Consider the following 21,052-nt stretch of genomic DNA (forward strand, 5'->3'; position numbering starts at 1 on the left):
AAATACTGTTCAAACATGAATTTCACAGCATCCACCTTTAGAGAGTCAGAATAAACAAAGCAAAGTCTCTTCTCCCGTGCAGCTTGCGTTCCAAGGGGGCGCAGACAGAAGATAAACAAGTAAATGGACAACACTAGCAGGTATAGAGAAGCTCCAAAAAGAAAAATAAAGAAGGAATAGGGACACATACGAGTCCACCAACACAACCGTGACCCTACGTACTTTCCCGTGTCTGCATCACCATGGAACTACACCATCCTTTACTATGAACTCAAGTTCTTTACCTGGGGTTTCCGTTGGGGCAATGCCTACTTTCACGTAGCACCTCAGCGAAGCGACTGAAAATGTTTTATCTACCTAGACGTGAAGATTACTAGAAGATTCAAATTGTTCCTGAAAATATTAAAACCAACATTTTCAATGTTGACAGTTACTGTTAGGTACAAAGTTACTACTGTTAGATACAAAATGTCTTGGACTGAACTGCTAGAAGTCAAGTTTGTGTTTTGAGGTTTACTACCTGCCATTTGCTGGACTTGAGACGAGGCATTTCACTCTACAGCAGTTGCTAGAAAGGGCTTGAGATCTTACTGTGTCCACGAGGGTACCGGTATATAGAGGTCGGTCTGATGGAATTACTGGAATTCATTGCAATAATCATTTTGTCCAACTCTTTTACAAAGTACTAATATTTATACGTATTCAAACGGCTTCTCAAGCAAAGCCCTGAAGAGGTAAAAATGTCCACTCCGTTTCCTCAAGTGTAGAAAGCCCTGGTTTTACACTAATCCTCTGCGATTTGGCTCTACTGCCATTTCTCCTCAATGGCACCAGACAGGGCCAGCTGCATCCAAGGGGAGGTAAGAATCAGGCTCTTGTTTCTGGAAATCAAAGGACTAAAGAGGAGCTGGGCTGCTGTTTTACAAGCACAAGACCATTAATCCCCTCACCGTGGACAAAACAGCACGTTGTTCCTTTTCAGATCACAAGACTTATTCTTGAATAATTGGGCACAGGAAGAAATCCATTCCATGCCCTACACCGTGAAATTCAGAAAGAAAAGGCCATGCCCGAGTCAGACTTCTCCCTCTCGTGCTAAAAGTGACAAATTACCCTTAAAGCCAACACTTGACAAACTCGGCAGGTACATTTCCCAACTTACTTGGGAAGTAGACTCGAGTGTCCCCTTCGGTTACATTTCCCTAGAAACTACCTTCAACATTTACAAATTTCTCTGAAACTATTTTACTAAATCTGGCCTAATCCTTATCGTAACAACTTAAAAACACCTAGCTGCCATCTTCAAATTCACAAGAAATCTTCACATAACCTGACCTAATGAGACCAGAACTTTCTGTCCTTGCCAGTTTTCCATACATCTTCCATTCTGCTTTTAAGAAAACCGGGGGGGGGGGGGGGGTCCGAGGTGGGTCAGTCAGTTAAGCGACCATCTCTTGATTTCAGTTCATGTCATGATCTCAGGGAGCCGCACATCGGGCTCCTCGCTTGGCCCAGAGTCTGCTCGAGATTTTATCCTCCTCCTCCTGTCCCTCCTCACGCTTGCTCTGTCTCTCTCGGAAATAGATAAGTTGGTCTTAGAACAAAAACAAACAGAATAAGGAACATCCAGGAAGTAGGGAGCAAAGCACTCGATACCAGGATGTCAGTAGGACCTGGAAAGCATTTAGTCCCGGTCCTCCGCCTTCCTATCACGTCTCCCAGGCCCCGCTCCCTCTGCGGCCGCTGTGCCCAGCGAGACCTGGTTTTACGCACCGTCTCGGGGTCAGGGCCGAGCCCGCAGGGGGAGGCAGCACAAGGTCCTCCGTTCTGTGGGGGCAGCCACAGCCACGCCGGTGCACGGGCTGCCTCGGCGGACCGCAGCGCACGGAGAGGCTTCTGTCCGCACACGCTGCCCCTGGCTGCTCTGTCAGCTCTTTCTCCGTCGGACTTTGACAGCGTCTCAGGCGATCCATGCAGCTTTCCCGCCGCTTCTGCTTATGAAAGAGCTCGGGGCGGTCGAATCCCCGTCTTCCCGCCTCGGACTCACAGCCGCTCTCCCTCCCGCAGCCCCACTGCCCTCCTGTCCCTGCGCCACCCCCCCCCAGCCCCACGCGTCTCCCCATCTGTCCCCCCACCCACGTCATTCTCGCTCCTGTAGGGACGGAAAGGAGCACGGAGAGGGCTGGGGGCATCTACCGAAGGGAACAGCAGGGTTCTTTTCCCTTCGCCAGGGCCCCTTGTGGATGCCCCAGGCTGCTCCGCCGTCGGGGGTCCTCTCCTCTGCTGTGATGGACGCCCTCAGGTTCCCCACTCAGGGGGCCTCGGGGCCCCCGCTGCGCTCTGGCCAACGTCCTCCAGCCCACCCGGTGCTGGGCCTCCGGTGGGCCCGTCCAGCCTCACCGCCCTGCTCTCCTGGCCCCGCAGGGGGTCCTCCCGGCTCCCTCCAGCAGCCTCCGCTGGCTCCCAGGGATACAGCGGGAGGCAGGCCGCTCGCAGAGCCGTCCTCTCGCCCCGTCCCTGGAGCCTGGGTCAGCCTTCCCGCTTGGGACTTCTGCAGCCACAAGGCAGGCCCTGTGTCTGCTCCCCGGCACACCCTCAGGGACGGGGTTCCCCGGTGTGCATGGCGAAGGAATGACATGCCGGTGTCTCATCTACAGACAAGGCGATGCTCTGAGCAGTTCGCTGCCTGCCTTGAGGCAGACGGGGCCCGAGCAAAAGTGTCACTCAGAGCACATAATCGCTCGTGGGGCGCGGGCAGCAACTCATCGGAACGGGCCCAGCTGTCGGCACCCCTCCAGGCCGCACGTGCCTATGCGCTGGCACCTGTTCCCGCCCGGCCCTGTCCTCCGGGGAAGGGCCAGGAAATGCCACAGCGCTCTCTGCCTGCCCACACCCCCCCTGCCTCCCCGGCCCTCTGGCTTTCTCTCCCCCTGCCTGCTGGCTGCGGGGGACTGGACCCGTCCGCTGCCTGTCAGTCCTGTGCGCACGCAGCCAGGACCCATCTCTCCAGCAGGAACACCTCCTGCGTTGTCAGTCGTCGTTGCAGTGGATCAAGGCTCTGCCAGCCACGGGTCGCCAAGTACGCAAAAGCGTCCTCGGGAGCTCTTGAGCTTGCGCCCCTGCGGGACGTCAGGCTTGATGTACGAGACGGTAGTGAGGACTGGGTAAAGGGGTATGAAAACTAGCGTTTTCATTCTTCTGAATCTGTTTTGGTTATTCGCAGTGCATTACTTTTTACATCTTCCATTCTGTCCGTCTCCGTAACTTCTAGTTTTCTGCAATGTTCATAAAATAAGCCACGAGGAGAAAGAAGGAAATAGTGATGTTCCAGATCGGGATCCCTGAAGCCATCCCGGAAACGGCTACTTGCCTCCGGGTCAGTCCGCCAGGGCTGCTCTAACAAACGCCCCAGACTGGGCGGCTTCAAAAACGGAGATTTATTGTCTCTCGGTCCGGAGGCTACACGCCCAGGATCACGGGGTGCTCAGGGCCCCTTTCTTCTGAGGCTTCTTTCTTTGGCTTGCGGATGGCTGGCCTCTCCTGTCTTACCCGGGCTCCCTTCTGTGCACACCTGAGTCCTCATCTCTTCTTGTAGGGACGCCATTCCTACTGGCCAAAGCCCACCTCTGTGACCTCGTCGTACATTCATCACCTCTTCAAGGACCCTATCTCCAAATACAATCCCATTCTGAGCTACTAGGGCTGCGGACTCGATCATAAGCATTTTGAGGGGATGCAGTTCGTCCCAGAGCCGCTACCCCCCAGCATTTATTTTGTCCCGCCCTGGCACCAGCAGGCCTTTCTAAGGCAGAAGCGTTAAAACCTGAGCCGGCTGCCAAGCCACAGGCGTCTTCTGTCCACCCACCCGCTGGGGAGAGGCGGCCGCTCTGCAAAGTTTTTCTCAATGCCGTCTTGCATTCTGGGGGGCCCTTTCCCACAGGGGAAGCCTGTTCATGTAAGGATGCAGCCTTCTTCATGGCAGCGCGTGGAGAATGGGATCAGCAAGTGAACTGCATTTTAAACACACCCTGATTCATCAGGCAGCCCTCATCACTCCGCCCCCCGACAGCAGTATGGCTGGCACTCATACTGCCTGTGGCCTTACAGAAACATCTGTTGACCCTTGATGGAGTTTTGCACTTTTTGACTTTCAATGGGCATTGGTAATGACGCCTTCTCCATATCATGTACAAGTGAAACACATCTGCCAAGTAAACAACATCAGATATTCACAAACGTACACAATGCTCCAAGTTAAAACAAAAATGCAAACGTGAATTCCTCAAAATTCCTTTAAAATGTTACATGTTTAAATTAACTTTTCCTAAGAATGGAAACATCTGATTTAACATAGTCATTAACAAGGTTCAATGCAGGCACCCAGAGGAAGAAACAGTATGACCAACAGAGCAATGTGTAAACCTGGGGACGAGAAGAGTAGAAGGTAAAGAGACTATCTGGGGGTGGGGCTGCGTTGTAAGATGACGAGGGGGATTTTTTTTCTTAAATTTTTCCTTTTCAATTTTTTGCAAAGCAATCACCTAATTTTTTTAAAGATTTTATTTATTTATTTGACAGAGACACAGTGAGAGAGGTAACAGAAGCAGAGGAAGTGGGAGAGGGAGAAGCAGGCTTCCCGCCGAGCAGGGAGCCCGATGCAGGGCTCAATCCCAGGACTCCGGGATCATCACCTGAGCCGAAGGCAGACGCTTAATGACTGAGCCCCCCAGGTGCCCCGAATCACCTAATTTTTATAAGAAAAGTTGTAATGTAGTTGTAGAAAGAATGTGCAGTTTAAAAGGCATATGACAAGCACAAATAGATTTTTTTCTAAAACTCTATAAAACAGGAACAGAATTCACTTTGGACACAATTTTGTTTTACTATGTAACTCCTTCTTTTAATTTTTTGAATCATGTGAATACATTACCTATTTTTAAATATATACGTGTGTGTACACACATCTATCATATGCTTATTTCGCCTCCCCAAATGCCACTCTTTTGTTTCATTCTTTATATTCACAGCCCACGCATCATATTGTGGGTTTGAGGGAGGTCGATAAATAGTGATCCTCTTTGTCAGATTCTGAATCCTTACAGAATTAAGACAAAAGAATGAAGCACGGGCGCCTGGGTGGCTCAGTGGGTTAAGCCTCTGCCTTCGGCTCAGGTCATGATCTCAGGGTCCTGGGATGGAGCCCCGCATCGGGCTCTCTGCTCTGCCTGCCTCTCTGCCTACTTGTGATCTCTCTGTCAAATAAATAAATAAAATCTTTAAAAAAAAAAAAAAAGAATGAAGCAGATAGGATACTAAAAAGGCCAGGGTGGAAGACATAACATTAGTCAGCAGGTGAGTTTTCTTCCTAATCACAAAACTCCTGAAAGGAGGTAATTCATCAACAGCATCCGGGTAGAGCTGAGCTGGAGCATTTATTGCACATGCCGGAGTAATATGCATGATATTGAACAGCTATATGCTATGGCGCCGACCAACGGAAACAGTCCTCCTCTGTACGTAGCACACCCAGCCTTACAGCTGCATGGGCCTGCCCCTGCGCGGACTGATTCTGCACTTAGTGTAGGGAGTAGCACAGAATAACGCCTGCTGTCTGCGGGCACAGAAGGGAACCCAGGGAGAGCTTCTCCTTCCAGCTCACCAATCATCAGCCATTTCTCCTCTCAAGGGGAAGGAGGGAGGGAATAGACAGAAACCAGAAGTGGTACCAGAATCACAAACAGAGATAGAAGGAAACATGCCAAACAGAGACCATGCCTCTGGAAGAACAGAAAAAAAATGTGAAACTGTGAAAAGTTTGTACTAAAGCTTCTAAGAAAATAACCAAGGTACTATGATAGATGCCAACAGTGGGATGAACCTATACACGTGTATTTCCAAGATGAGTGCTGTGGACTGATGTGTTCCCCCTTCCCCAAATTCCTATGTTGAAGCCCTAACCCCACCCCACCCTGAGCTCCCGGAACTGTATGTGGAGAGAGGGCCAACAAAGAGATGATTACAGTTAAATGTCATCATAACGGTGGAGTCCTCATGGGATTAGTGTCCTCATTCGAAGAGACACTGGAGAGCTCACTCTCTCTTCCCTCCATGCTCCCCCAACAAAGAAGAGGTCATGTGAGAACACAGTTCTAGTGGTGTCTGCGAGGCAAGAGAAAAAGCCTCAGAAAGAAATCTACCTTGCCTGAGCACCGGGATCTTGGCCTTGGAGCCTCCGGAACTGTGAGGAATAGGTGTCTGTTACTTAAGTCACCCGGCGTGTGGCATTGTGTTACCTCAGCAGTCCTAGCAAACTAATACAATGAGAGCAGAATTCTTTTTTCCTTTCCTTTCCCTTCATCCCTTCATCCCTTCCTTCCTTCCTTCTACCTATCTATAGGAGAAGCTACATGTATACAACAGGAACGTAGAACAAGCTTATGACACATGACCACATCTACAAATTTTTATCATCACAGTGCCTCCTGAACAAAGAGCATTGTTGGAACATAGTATAGACTGCAAGGTGAACCAGATTACAAACGTTTTTTTAATGTTACAATGTGGATCCTTTCCAAAAATTAGGTTAATTATTTTCAAGACAGAATTTTGAATTAATGCATGTCTCAAATATCACTGCAAATAACCAATTAAGATTTTTTACTATTTACTTACTCTGTTGTTTCTCTGTTGGGAACCTTCCTCATGGAGAAAGCGACCATTGCTTTGAAAAGATATTCCTCATTTGTATCCCAGGCATACTAAAAGAGAAGTAAAACAGAAAATGTAAAAGGCTTAGGATAAAAAATTGGTCCTGTTGGAATCTAACTGTGACCACAGTGCCGGTGTTAATCAGTGCCTGTCCCTCTTTCTCATCTTTCTCACACACTAAAGACCAGAACCCAAGATAAATCATGTCATGATAATGTTCAGGATGAGCTTTCTTGGACATTCTGTCACTCCAAGTGTGGTGCACTTCCCATCGCATTATCTTCTTCAAAATCTGCAGTGTTAGTAGCCAGTCAACAAATAGTGCATTTGGACATCATATTCTGGACATATACAGTCGGTTCCCTTCCTCCCTTACTCTCTTTCCTCATAGATGGATTACCTCTCTCAGTTGCCTTTCCTTTACTAACATAGGTAGAATTTTTCTTTCCATTTTCTTTTTTTTCTTTCTTAAGGATTTTATTTATTTACTTGACAGAGAGAGAGATCACAAGAAGGCAGAGAGTCAGGCAGAGAGAGAGGGGGAAGCAGGCTCTCTGCTCAGCAGGGATGCTGAGGCAGATGTGGGGCTTGATCCCAGGACCCTGAGATCATGACCTGAGCCGAAGGCAGCGGCTTAATCCACTGAGCCACCCAGGCGCCCCTTCTTTCCATTTTCTTAGCTGGAAACTTGAGTGTGTGCATATTATGGATTGAATTGTGCCCCCCCCCAATTTATATGTTGAAGTCCTAACCCCTAATACCTTACAATGTAACAGTATTTGGAAACAGTGTCTTTACGGAGGTGATTAAGTTTAAATGAGGTCATTAGGGTAGACCCTAATCCAATATGGACTGGTGTCCTTCCAAGAAGAGGAAACTTGGACACAGCCACATAAAGAGGGAAGACAAAGTGAAGATACAGAGAGAAGACAGTCATCTACAAGCCAAAGCGAGAAGCCTGGAATAGATCGTTCCTCTGCACACCTCAGAAGGAACCAACCCTGCTGAGACTCTGAGCTTGGACTGCCGGCCGCCAGAACGAAGATAAAATACACTTCTATTGTTTAAGCTCCCCAAGTCATGGTACTTTATGACAGCAGCCCTGGCAAACTAATGTGGCTGACCACATATTTCAGGTGAGGAATCACGTGGAACTGGAGAAAGTCACACAACAGGATTGTTTAACTCTAAGTTCATGATGACCTACTCCCCAGTTGCCCGGGAATCCCTCAGGTCTCCATCATTTTCTCTCTCTCATGGCTCACGACGGCTATTTCAAACCTCTTTCAGCTCCCCACCTCCACCAAACTCAAACCTCATACTCACTAGATGCTTCTTCTTCTTCTTCTTCTTTTCTTTTTTTTTTTTAGAGTTATTTATTTGAGAGAGAGAGAGAACATGAGCAGGGGGAGAGGCAGAAGGAGAGGGAGAAGCAGGCTCCCCACTGAGCAGGGAGGATGATGCTGTGTGGGGCTCCATCCCAGGACCCTAGCATCATGACCTGAGCCAAAAGTAGAGGCTTAACTGCCTGAGCCACCCAGGCGCCCCTCACTAGATGCTCTTGTCTCATAATTTAGAGATACATCCTCAAGTCATCAATTTAAACTCCCCCATCCTCCTGACGCCAAACAAAAAACTCCCTCTGTAGACATACATGCTGCCCACGTGCTCCCCCGGAAGGCCGATGTGGCGTTTCTCCTCCTGTCCATGGCTATCCCATCCACCTGTATTAGGAACACTTCCCTCCCGCCCGTCTCAGGATCTAAGGGGACCAGTTTCCCCTCTCCTCTGTACATGAGACCCTGGCTTTTAGCCCTGCTCAAGCCTCCCCATTAAAACGGCACCAAAACCAAATCACTGACCTCAATCCTTCTCCCTCTATCTACTGCTGTCTGTCTCCTGCCCTTCACAGCCAAGAGCCTCAAAAGAGTTGTCATACTTACGTCTTTACCTGTTTGCCACCCACTTCTTCTCAGCTCCCTCCGTTATCTGCTTTCCAGTTCCACCACTCCACAAAGATGGCTCTCTCTACAGTTACCGGTGACCTCCACATGACTCAACATAACGAGTGGCTTTCAGTCCCACCTTGCTTGACGTGTCAACAGCATCTGATGCTCTTGAACACTTCCTTCGACCTGAAGCACTCTCTTCCCCTTTGTGATATGCATTCTGGTTTTCCTCCTGTCCCTTTGTCCCCTGTGTAGGTTTGCACTCTCCTATAAGGGCTTCAGGTCTCAGAGAACCTCAAAACTCTATGCTAGAGCTTCCCCTCTTGTCACTCTGTACTTTCTCCTTCACACTGTCATCTACTCCAGGCTTCCATTATCACCGTAATGTGAATGACCCAGCACCGTATCTCAAGCCCACCCTGTCCTTGCTTATTCAGTAATACCTCAGGCTCAACAAGTCCAAAATTAAAGCCATGATTTTCTTGTCTGCACTTGCTTCCCTGACTCATAAGTAGGTCATCATCCATTCAGCTGCATAATTAGAAACTAAAGCATCATCCTTGGGCACCTGGGTGGCTCAGGTGGTTAAGCCACTGCCTTCAGCTCAGGTCATGATTGTAGAGTCTTGGGATCGAGTCCCATATCAGGCTTCCCTTGCTCTGCAGGGAGCCTGCTTCTCCCTCTCCCTCTGCCTCTAGCCCTGCTTATGCCGCGCTCTCTCTCCCTCTCTGTCAAATAAATAAGTAAAATCTTTTAAAAAGTAAATAAATAAAGCATCACCCTTGACTCCTCCTTCCCCCTTTCTCCTTTCTACTCTTGTCCCCTCCAATCTGCCTTCCACACTGTGACCAGAGTGTTTTCCAAGCACTAATTCTGTAACATCTCTTTCAGAAAACTCATGTTTGCTTTAAAGATAATCTCAAAACTGCCTAACACAGTCCACATACTCTTCAGCCTGATCTCCGCTTTCTGCCCAAACTCAGCACATGCCATGCTCTACCGCCCTGCTCCAGGGCAGAGACCTCAGCCTTCCTTCCGTCTCATACTCTCACTAAGTTCCTTCCTGTAACAAGCCTTTGCATGTCCTGTTCCCTCTGCTCTGTGTTCTTTTATCCTCTGGCTCACCTCCACTAAGACTTTAGACTTCACAGCAAATGCCAAGTACTAAGGCCCCGACAAGGCCAAAGCCCCCAGGTACTTCTCCTTCCTGTAATACTCGTCAAGATCGCACATTTCCATTTCGTTTACCGAATGTTTCATGGACAACCAATCTTCCCGATACCATAAGCTCCACGAAAGCTGGGACAAGCCTGATTTATCTGCCATTGCATCCCCGGCATCCAGCATGGTGCCCACCCTTGGAGGACCCTGGGATACACAACCACAAAGAGTAGATTCTACAGTCAGACAGCCTGTTCAAGTCTCACCTCTTCGTCATTTGCTGACCTGAGCTCCTGAGCAAGCTGCTTAATTTCTTTGTACCTCGGTTTTCTCCTCTACTCCATGAGAGTGGGCATGCCGGTACTACCTTCCTCAAAGGGCTGTTGTGGGGGCTGCGGGAACGGATGTAAGTCAAGTGCTCAGAAGGATCTCTGCTGGAAAGTAAACTAAGTTCTCAGTAAATGCTGGGCACTGTAATGATCCTTACTCATTGAATGAATAAAATAACCCGTTGGTGGATTGGCCTGCAAACAGAATCCGTACCTCTAAGCTTCCTTAGCACTCTTCCATTGCTACTACCCCAAGGCATCTTACTATCGCCTTCTACTGGGGAAAGTCTTCACAGACCACACGGGGATACCCAAACTCGAATCGCACAAATCATCTCATTAATTCCACAGGCCGTATTGTTCTTAGAGCTACGTTAGCCTTACGAGTATTTTTTAACTTCCATTTCATAAACACGTATTTCACGTTGTTACTCCGACATTGGAGCTGGAGGAACTTCACGGTAGAACTAGAAACTTTTCGTGCTATGAAAAATCTGATGTGGGAACAATGCCACCTTTTCGCAGACTAGAAAACGGAGGCTGACAAAATCCTAATGACCGCGATGGTGTGCAGAGCCGGCCCAGACCTGAGTGCGGGACTCGCCCCCCCTCCCCACCCCCCACCCCCCCACCCCGCACTGTGCTTGGCTGAGATGCTCCAGTTTGCTACACTGTTGTGTGTCATACAAAGCTTCACAGATTTTCTAGCACACACCGCAGATTAAAGACTTGAGGCAAAATCATTTTTTAACAATTTCCATTTTACTATGTTTTAACTTTAAGACCATATCTGATTTGAGGTCTTTAGGATCAAACTATGAGTTTAAGATATGAGGCAGAGGCTCATTACTAGAGAAAGTAGTGTTATTAAAAAATGAGCATGCGGGTTCTTCACTTACTGCTTTATCTCCCAGAGCTGTTCTGATACTCAGTCTTACTTTAAAAGCGTTTTCTGCATCTGCCAGAAAGAAAAAAGAGCAGCATGTGATGATAAAAATCTGCCAAAACATCAAGTCCAAACATTTAATCAACTCAAATCAACTGAACACAGAACTTCAGTTAAACTGCCCCCAAAACTGAAAGTTTAACTACAAGCACCTTAGCCCGTTCAAATTTTTCCTTCAAACTCATAAAACAGTCACAGTCTCAACTTTCAAGCCACAACACGTCTGCGGATTTAGGAAAATAAAGAGGTCATTCAGTCGAAGACTTGTCAATCATTTAGAAAACGGTTACCCTATTTTTAAGTTTCAAGACCACATACCTGGTTGACACAGTTCAGCATGAATAGCAGTCACCAGAAAAAAGAGCAGGCACAACATTCTTTCAGGGCGCAAAACACAAGGCAAACCCAGGGAAAAAAATCCACCCTCCACTTAAAGCTGCCTTAGCCATTCTGTGACCCGGATTAGAATATCAGAGAAATGAGCGAGCCGCCACCTAGAAGGTTTAATGATTAAACCCCATTATTTGGGTTAATACTTACAGAGAAGCAGCCCATCTCCTGTCAGTTATTTACGAAAATCTGTGTGGAAAACAGATTAGTTGTCCTTTGTGAACTCTACCTCCAGCGGCTGCTTCCTCTGCTGATTCGAGTCGGAATCCCACCCCACCACACCCCCCACCCCGCCCCTTCTGTTGTCGCCTGGCTGAGCGGGCCACGGAAAGAACCGAGCCCTCTCTGAATGGTTTCCTGGGCCTCACCTTTCCACCTTTCCAGGGCTAAAACAGCCGGTCCTTGATAAGCTCCCTTCATGTGGAAAACAAACATCACCCCTTTGTATCTCTGGGGAACAAAAGACACCCTTCCAAGAATGGCCTCACCTGACTCTCACCTCCCCAGGTAAACATCCGGGGAGAGCTCCCACCTCAAAGGGGGTCATTCTGGTCAGCCCTAAGTTCTGGCGGGTGTGTAGGTTCAGAGTGAATGGTACAGAGCGGAGCTGTCCAGTGGAACATTCTGCGAGGACGGAAACGTTCTGCGCCTGCACTATCCAACACGGTCGCCGCCACACGTAGGTGGCCACTGACCACCGGGAATGGGGCTGGGCTGCGGAGAAACTCAACTTTCTATTAATTCAATTTCTGTAGAAACTTGTGACTAGCAACCGTGTTGGTCAGCGCGCCAGAGAACAGTCATTAAGAGTTTCCCGCCATGAACTAGGTTTGCTGGCCTCCCTCATCCTCGACACGGCACCTCCCGATCGCCGTTGCTGGAATCATCTCACACTCGAGGGACTGAGGATCTGGTGTTGGAGGCAGCGGTGGCCGTGGAGGAGGGAGTGGGTGTCACCGGAACCCTGCCTGCGCCGCACTGACCTGCCCTGGGCCTTCACTGGTCAGCCTTGGTCAAAACCGAAAAGGCAACAGGGGCGCCCGGGGGGTTCTGTCAGTTAAGCGTCTGCCTTGGGCTCAAGTCATGATCTCAGGGGCCTGGGATGGAGGCCCGAACCCGGCTCTCTGCTCGGCGGGGAGTCTGCTTCTCCCTCTCCCTCTGTGCTCTCTCTCTCTCTCTTAAATAAATAAGTAAAATCATAAAAAACAAACAAACAAACAGACCTGAAATTGCAACAAAGCCTCAGAGATGCTCTCAGGGTTACCATAATGAGTGGAAGAGAGTCTCCCCTGCCGGGCATTGTGGGGATGTCAACAGAAGGCCCCCAGGCAGCTTGATGTCAGCGCCTTCCTCTCTACCCCGCTGCTGCTTCGTGAAGTCAGTCCCCAGAGTCCACGGCATTGCCTGAAAACCATGAAAGGAAAAGTAAGACTGGGTGACCCTGATGTTAAATACAAAATGTGGATTTTCAAAGCCACCACGAGAGAGAGATCGACGGCAACACTCCCGCAGCACTCCGAGAGTCCTGTCATTTCCCCGTCGTGGGCAGGGTGATGTTTTACCACAGACGACCCATTTCTGCTTGGTGACTCCACCTGAGGAAGCTCCCATCCTCTCCCATCCTCTCCCTCACCTTGGTCGCAAGGGCACAGAGTCAGGAAAGGTTGGATTAGAGGGAGAGGCCGCCAAAAGTTAGGCCTGTCATTCTAGCAATTTCACTGTTAGGTGAAATGGAAGTTTCCTAGAAGGGAGAGCTCACATAACTTAGTCCTGAAAACAAAGTCAGACTAGATGAAGTTATCTGGGGAAATGTTAGACTAGTTTAAGTCAACGTGGGAAGGAAAAGCCAGTAGATGGAGATTATAACAAAGCTAATTATTTGCATCAGGGAACAAAGCTGTTAGAGACGAATCTGATTCAACCTTCCTTGAGCCTTAAACTTCCCCAAAGTATCAAACATTTCTCTTTTGCTCTTAATCACATATGTGACTAGGACTTCAGACAGTAAAATGCTGAATTACAGTTAAGTCATTCTTTGAAAAGCAAGGAAAGTTTCTTCCCTTTTGAATTATGATTTCTCTCTTTTTCAAAATAAAATTCACCATTTATTAAACAATTTCTTTTTTTAATTTAAATTTTTATTTTTTATAGACATATAATGCATTATTAGCTCCAGGGGTACAGGTCTGTGAATCGCCAGGTTTACACACTTCACAGAACTCACCATAGCACATACCCTCCCCAATGTCCATAACCCCACCACCTTCTCCCTAACCCCCCTCCCCCCGGCCCCCCTCTGTTTTGTGACATTAAGAGTCTCTTATGGTTTGTCTCCCTCCCGATCCCATCTTGTTTCATTTATTCTTTTCCTGCCCCCCAAACCCCCCACGTTGCATCTCTACTTCCTCATATCAGGGAGATCCTATGATAGTTGTCTTTCTCCGATTGACTTATTTCGCTAAGCATAATACCTTCCAGTTCCATCCACGTCATTGCAAATGGCAAGATTTCATTTCTTTTGATGGCTGCATAGTATTCCATTGTGTATATATACCACATCTTCTTTATCCATTCATCTGTTGATGGACATCTAGGTTCTTTCCATAGTTTAGCTATTGTGGACATTGCTGCTATAAATATTCGGGTACATGTGCTCCTTCGGATCACTACATATTAAACAATTTCTATGTGCCAGGCACTCTAGTAGTGCTTAATATAAACATGAGTTTTAAAAAATTATCCTTACTAAAACAGAATTGACATACAACATTATGCGAATTTCAGGTGTACCAAAGAGTGACTCAACATTTATATACATCACAAAATGCTCACCACAGTAAGTGTAGTTGCCATCTGTCCATCTGTCACCCTACACTTATTACAATTTTACTGACTACATTCCCTATGCTGTACTTCACTTTCACTATTCTATACTTTAGCGACGTGTGTTGTCTCATTTGAAAAATGACAGAGGGAAAAAAAAGGCAGGAAAAAAAGAGCAACAGAAGTTCTGTATAGAAAATACAGAAAAGCTAAAAGAAAAATACAAAATACCCGTAACATCACCCGCATGAATGACCAATGCTACTATATTTTGAGAGTGAAAACATACCTGCCTTAGCCTTGGATCTTCTTGTGTGAAGCTCTTGTTTTGTCTCATTATAGCAGCACTATCAGAATCGTAAGATGGAATAACATGGACCCTTGTTCTGTTCCTTATTCTAACGTGAGTGCTGCTCTTCGGCTGGATCTGGAGGGCCACTTTTAAATGTGATGTGTAGTGAGATAAAAAGTCTCCTTTTACTAAAAATTCTTTTTATCCAAAAATCATGTTGAATTTCATCAGCTGCTCTTCCAACATCTATTAATATGATCCTAGAGATCTTACCATTTGGTGCGTTTTACTAATAAATTCCTTTACATTGATGCAACCCTTAGATAAGCTCAGTTTGAAGATTTTTAACATACTCCTGGACTTAATTGCTGTGTTTTTCCTTAGGTTTTTAAACCTATTTTTGTAGAAGAATATCATTTAGGTTCCTTTACAAGCGCTGATTCCGGAAGTTTATTTTTTTCTAGCCCTTACACTATCATCTTGAAAATGGTGTACAAAGATTTCTAATATCCTCTATGTTTACAAATACTTTAAAACGCCAAAGAAACTTGCAGAAGAAATGCAGAGTTGAAGAATCTGGTTCATACACATTTTAGGGGAAGAGCTCTTCGAAAACTTTCATTTCTTACACTGTCATTTACTGCAAGGTTCATGTTTCACTGAGTCCATTCTGGCTGTTTATAATTTCTAAGAAAGTCCTTATTTCATCAAGATTTTCCGGTATTCTCATGGACTTTATACAGTATTTCCCATCAAATATCTACATTCATTGCTATATTCCCTTTGCATGTTCTAGTATACATATTAATTTTTTCTCATTTTCCATTATTCTTGCCAGAGATTTGTCTAGTTTTGTTGCCACTTAATCAAAGAACAAGATTTCAAATTTAATTTTCAAGTCTTTTTTTGTGCTTTCTGAGTCATCGATCTTATTTTTTTTTTATTGAGTCCTTACTCCTGTTGTCATCATGCTGGTTTTCTTGTTCTTCTTATAACTCTTGGGTTGACAAATAGGCTTATGCATTTTTAGTCTTTCTCGGTTAATAATGAATATCTGTGGCTATGAATTTTCCTTGGAGTATTGTTCTGGCCACATGACATAAGTATAGATGTACGGTGAGCTCATATTTATTTTCTAAAGAGTCCGTAATTATAGTTTCAATTTTCCTATATCCCAGTGTTTGCTTAGAAAAGTATTTGATGGTAGTAAAATTGGTAGCAGCCCAAAAGACAATCATGAAAAATATCAACTCTTATAGTCCTGTCAGGTGAATAGAAAAGGTACAGTGGTAAAATAAGACACTGTCAATAGCTCAATTTAAAACATGAAAATTCTTACAAGGTATAGGTCACTTAGAACATGCTAAAACTTATTAAAGTTGTTCTTGCCTCTTAACATACTGGGTTTTTTTCTCCCACTTATAAAAATCTTGCACAAACTTGCTCTTTATTTTCACACAGAATTTGAACCTCCAGAGAATTAAATTAAACTAAATTAAATTAAACCTCCAGAGAATTCATACCAAACTTGCTTCATACAAAGCTCATCTCTGCAATTTCACATACAGGAGGTCCAGAATTTGCCAGTAACAGCGGTAACGATGACAAATAAAGCAGTTTCAATCATTCTGAATACGTTACTATTTACTCCCAACGTTCAGAGTTTAGAGAACAAAGATAAAAAGTTGAGATTACTGTTGCCATGAGCAATACAGAAGGCACCGAGTCTCCTGACACAGGAAAAAGAAATTGATTTCTCCATGTTTTTTCCTGCTCTACAACACTATTGAAAAGCAGTTTCTCAGTACATAACTATTGATCTATCGTTCTGGAGGGTAAATTAAATATGAGATCACGCAAAAAAACCACGTATGTCATTCTTTTGATGCATGCAAGGTGCTTTTTAAAGTTCATCAGAGTGCAAGCGGGCCTCATCCCACCTCTGTCCTTTGTGCGTGCTTCTTTCCACACTGCTTTCTTAAGTTCAATAGAGTAAATTTTCATTTTTTACCTTTAAACTTCTTAGCCATGCTCCAGATCTACCTCAATGATCATCTCCTTTGAGAAAGCTTTGTTTTGGGACGCCTGGGGGGTTAAGCATCTGCCTTCAGCTCGGGTCCTGATGGTCCTGGGACTGGGATCAAGCCCCACATCCAGCTCCTTGATCAAGCGGGGAACCTGCTGCTCCCCCCTGCTTGTGCTGACAAATAAATAAATAAAATCTTTTAAAAAGAGACACAGAGAGAAAGCTGTCTTTTGTTTTTGTTATAGGTTTTTGTTATTATTTGTTTGACACTTGTCCAGTCCACTAACTTTTTATTCTCTTCTTCTCCTGGGTTCCCACAGCATCTGTCCCCATTTGAGCGTGCATCTATTGCCAACATGATTTACTTTTGTGTCCTACAAATTTTAAGTTTCTGGAGAACAAGGACTATATTTGGTTTAATTTTGCATTTCTCGTGGCCCATGAGTATTTGATAACTTAATAGAACTGAATTTACTTATTCGAATCATAAACTGACATTTGAAGAAGCTCAAGAATGCAGATATAAATCATGAGGTACACTGCAATTTTTTTTACATTCCTAGTCAGAGAAAAACAACTTCTAGTATCTGCTAAACAAGGAACGCTGGGCTTTGGGATATGTTTGTCTCCACTTCCACACCTCTGCCCTTTTTAAGATGAAAAGAAATCTGAAGCCACAGTATTTGGAAGGTTCATCAAATTTTGTAGGTTAATCAACAGCCATAACCATTACGAGCTTAGTCTTTTTATCCACAGTGTAACATTTTTCTAGTTCAGAGAAAGTTAATCACTACTGCTTAGAAATAAAGATTAATTTAGACAAGCTGAGTTGAGTGTAATTCTGCCAACTTTGTTTTTTTAATTAACATATATTATTTGTCTCAGGGGTACAGGTCTGTGATTCATCAGTCTTACACAACTCACAGCACTCATCATAGCACATACCCTCCCCAATGTCCATCACCCAGCCACCTCATCCCTCCCACCCTCCTCCCCTCCAGCAACCCTCAGTTTGTTTCCTGAGATTAAGAGTCTCTTACAGTTTCTCTCCCTCTCTGGCTTCATCTTGTTTCATTTTTTCCTCTCATCCCCTATGATCCTCTGCCTTGTTTCTCAGACTCCTCCTCTCAGTGAGATCATATGATAATTATCCTTCTATGACTGTCTTATTTCCCTTAGCATAATACCCTCTAGTTCCTTCCACGTGGTTGCAAATGGCAAGATTTCGGGGGGGGATTGATGGCTGCATAATATTCCACCATATATATATCAATCACATCTTCTTTCTCCATTCATCTGTTGATGGACATCTAGGTTCTTTCCATAGTTTGGCTATTGTGGACATTGCTGCTATAAACATTCTGGTGCACGTGCCTCTTCGGATCACTACATTTGTATCTTTATGGTACTTCATATTCTTAAATTAAGAATTTTAAGGACAGTTTCTTTTTTTTAATTTTATTTATGTTTTTAATTTCTTTTCAGTGTTCCAGAGTTCATTGTGTATGCACCACACCCAGTGCTCCATATGTTTCTTAAATGGAATGCTTGTGTGCCTCATCTCCTGCATGAAGACCAATGCATTAAAATGAGTCTCAGGTAGTAAAAGCAAGCTCTAACCGATATTTCTTCCTCTAACTCTTTCCAATATTGTTTGGGTGTTATATTAAGAGTATTCTCATGGTTTAGGCAAGTTATAATTTTTTTCCAAAATTATTACGGCCGCGCTCTACGGAGCAGTATTTTTCACCTTCTATTTGGCAAACAGTTAGTGTCACCCAGTCACATTTAGCCCCGACTACAGGTACTTTTTTTTGCCAACCCATATAAAAAGATGGAAGGGCCACTGGGCCTTGTACCTTTCAGGTCAGATGCTCTCATTTTCATAACGGAATCTTCAACTACCCTCATACTAATGGATATACAAAGCATATGAATTAATCAACATATCAAAGTTTCTGCCCTTAAGTTCTGACCAGCAACAATGATCCTGACCCTTCTACTGTCTGGAAATCGTCAGCAGCTTGCAGTAAGAGCTGTTGTTGGTGAGAACTGCTGTTTGTAAAGACATGCACGCAATACCTTTATCACTGCAAATCAGAGATGCCCTATAGGTTGTTGCAGCCATGCATCCATCCTGCACCCATGACAAACATTGTTAATCGACTACAGAACTTTTTCCTTTTGAGTGTGGACTCAACCATAAAGCTTCCCAATAGTTATTCAGTCAGTTGACAAGTTGAAACTTACTTGCCATCATGGGGAATGACGATCTAAATGCTGCCCTGAACGGGGGCGCCTAGGTGGCTCAGATGGTTGAGTGCCTGCCTTCTGCTCCGGTCGGATCTCATTGAGCCCCACGGCGGGCTCCCTGCTCAGAAGGGAGTCTGTTTCTCTCTCCCCCTCTGCTACTCCTCCGGCTTGTGCTCTTGCTCTCTGTCATATAATTGAAAACAATAATAAAATAAGTGCTGTCCTGAATAAAGCCATACCACTGAGTGCCTGTAATTTCAAATGAACAGAAAAGTTTGGGTGGCTTATAGGACTGATTCAATACTTTGTGATTGCAGGCAACAGCATACATTGAGGAGATCTATATAAAAGTCCTTTTGGCACTTGTCTCCTACTTAATTCCCAGGGTCATCAAGCAGAGGAGTCAAGATTTCCCTTTGGGCTAAAAATCAAGAAAACCTGCTTTTCAAAAACAAACAAACAAATAAAAACTAAACAAACGGATGGAACTGAAGGGCATTATGCTAAGTGAAATAAATCAGACAAAGACAAATAACATAAGATCTCACATATGAAATCTAAAAAACAAACAAAAACAAAAAACTGAACTCACACAGGTAACAGATTGTTGGTTGCCAAAGGCAGGGAATGGGGGAAGGGCAAAATGGGTGAAAATGGTCAAAAGGTACAAACTTCCAGTTATAAAATCAGTCAGTCATTGGCTGTAATGTACCGAATGGTAACCATAACTAATAATACTGTATTCCATATTTGAAATTTCCTAAGAGTAAATCTTAAAAAGTTCTCATCACAGGAAAAAAATTACAGCTAAGTATGGGGTCGGATAGTTATTGTGACCATTTCACAATATACACAAATACTAAATCATTATGTTGTATACTTGAAACTAACATAATGTTATGTCAGTTATACCTCAACTAAAAAAAGAGACCAGCACTTAACAAGCCCTTTTCTACCTATTCCAACCCCCTTACCACATCTTAATTTTCTCTTCAATTCCTGTATCATCCAAACCCAGCTTGGAAAACTTCACACTGTAAGTCCCTTGAGACATGTCTTGGCACTGGAACTTAGTACTCCAAAAACACAATTTAAATGAATACATAATTGAAAGGCTAACGGTAAGTGCCCTTCCCTCAGAAGTGCCCCATTCAGAGATTTCTGGACAGGGGAAAAAAAAAAAAAGGCGGTAACCCCTCCACTTTTTTCTTGTGGACGCAGGATTGTAAAATGGAGGGAGTAAACCTCTTTACTTTAATCCCAAAGCAGGGGGTCTACCGAGGTCTAAGTGTTGTGCTGTCCCGACAGGCGCTAGATAGCAAGAAGGCACTATGCGCTTAGAAAAAGTCTTCTGAAGATGCCAGGAGGTAGCAGAATGGGCTTATTACTCCGTGCATCTGCCTAGCATTTAAGGTTGGCTTAAGGGCTGGTAAGAACACAGTTCCATTCAGTGCCCAGTTATGTTTCCTACCCGGTTGGAGCTGGGAGGAAATATGAAGAAAGACTATTTTCAGACGAGGATTAGGGATCCAAAGACTTCTTTCACTTTACAAATGCCACTGACGTCTAGATCTGAAGCATAGGCTGCTTTCTCCGGAAACACAAGAGCCCCGCCCGCTCCTGAACAGCTTCTCCCGACCGAGTTCCGCCAGCAGAGGGAGGGCAGGATGCATGGACTGGTGAGAGCGGACCCAAAAGTGGGAGTCCTGAGAACCCGGGGAGCGGCCATGACCCAACGCCAGAAAACGCGCAAACCGGCACGAGCGTGGCCAATGTGGATCGTAGGGTCGTGCCGTGCGGCGCTGGGATTGGCCATGACGTAGGACCGTGGAAAGCAAAAAAGGAACGCGACACGGCGTGGGGGGCGGGGCATGGACACCGTGGGAAGGAGCGTAGGCTACGTTCTAGGTGGGAAGGGCGTGGCCTAGGCATGGCCCAGGGGCGTCACCTGAGAAAGCTGGACGTAGTGCGTGAAGGGCGTGGCGTGGCCGCTACGAAGGCGCGACAAAGCCGGTCGAGTCCGCGGAAAAGGTGAGCTCAGGCAAAGGACGGGGGAATTACCAAGTGGAAAGGAGGGATGTGGGCACAAGGGAGGGAACGTGGTGTCAGAGGAACGAGCGTGATTCAGGGGATAACAGGCACGTGAAAAAGATCTGTGAAAAGGCGGGGCCATGG

At 45.5% G+C, this 21,052-nt stretch overlaps 1 protein-coding gene and 1 long non-coding RNA gene across 3 annotated transcripts in view; both read right to left on the reverse strand.

The window, feature by feature from the left end:
- CLTRN (collectrin, amino acid transport regulator) overlaps positions 1-12,756 on the reverse strand; it is a 31,317-nt gene extending 18,561 nt beyond the window's left edge. The window contains exons 1-4 of one of the 2 annotated variants that reach the window (XM_080795668.1): positions 12,707-12,756; positions 11,634-11,672; positions 11,047-11,105; positions 6,673-6,758 (exon numbers count right to left, since the gene is read on the reverse strand). In XM_080795668.1, the coding sequence (XP_080651794.1) occupies positions 6,673-6,719 (47 nt within the window). In that variant the 5' untranslated portion in view covers positions 6,720-6,758; positions 11,047-11,105; positions 11,634-11,672; positions 12,707-12,756. Of the gene's footprint in view, positions 1-6,672; positions 6,759-11,046; positions 11,106-11,411; positions 11,604-11,633; positions 11,673-12,706 lie in introns of those variants that run through there. The other variant, XM_080795667.1, reaches the window with a different exon arrangement.
- A 2,531-nt stretch (positions 12,757-15,287) lies between these two features.
- Positions 15,288-20,626, reverse strand: LOC308337571. Its single transcript, XR_013966314.1, has 4 exons — positions 20,349-20,626; positions 18,875-19,060; positions 16,610-16,798; positions 15,288-15,859 (listed from the first exon to the last, which is right to left on the reverse strand). It is a non-coding gene; the product is annotated as an uncharacterized lncRNA (long non-coding RNA).
- Positions 20,627-21,052: the final 426 nt, after the last annotated feature.

Source organism: Martes martes, assembly GCF_963455335.1.
Source record: "Martes martes genome assembly, chromosome: X".
NCBI classification, from domain to species: Eukaryota; Metazoa; Chordata; class Mammalia; order Carnivora; family Mustelidae; genus Martes; species Martes martes.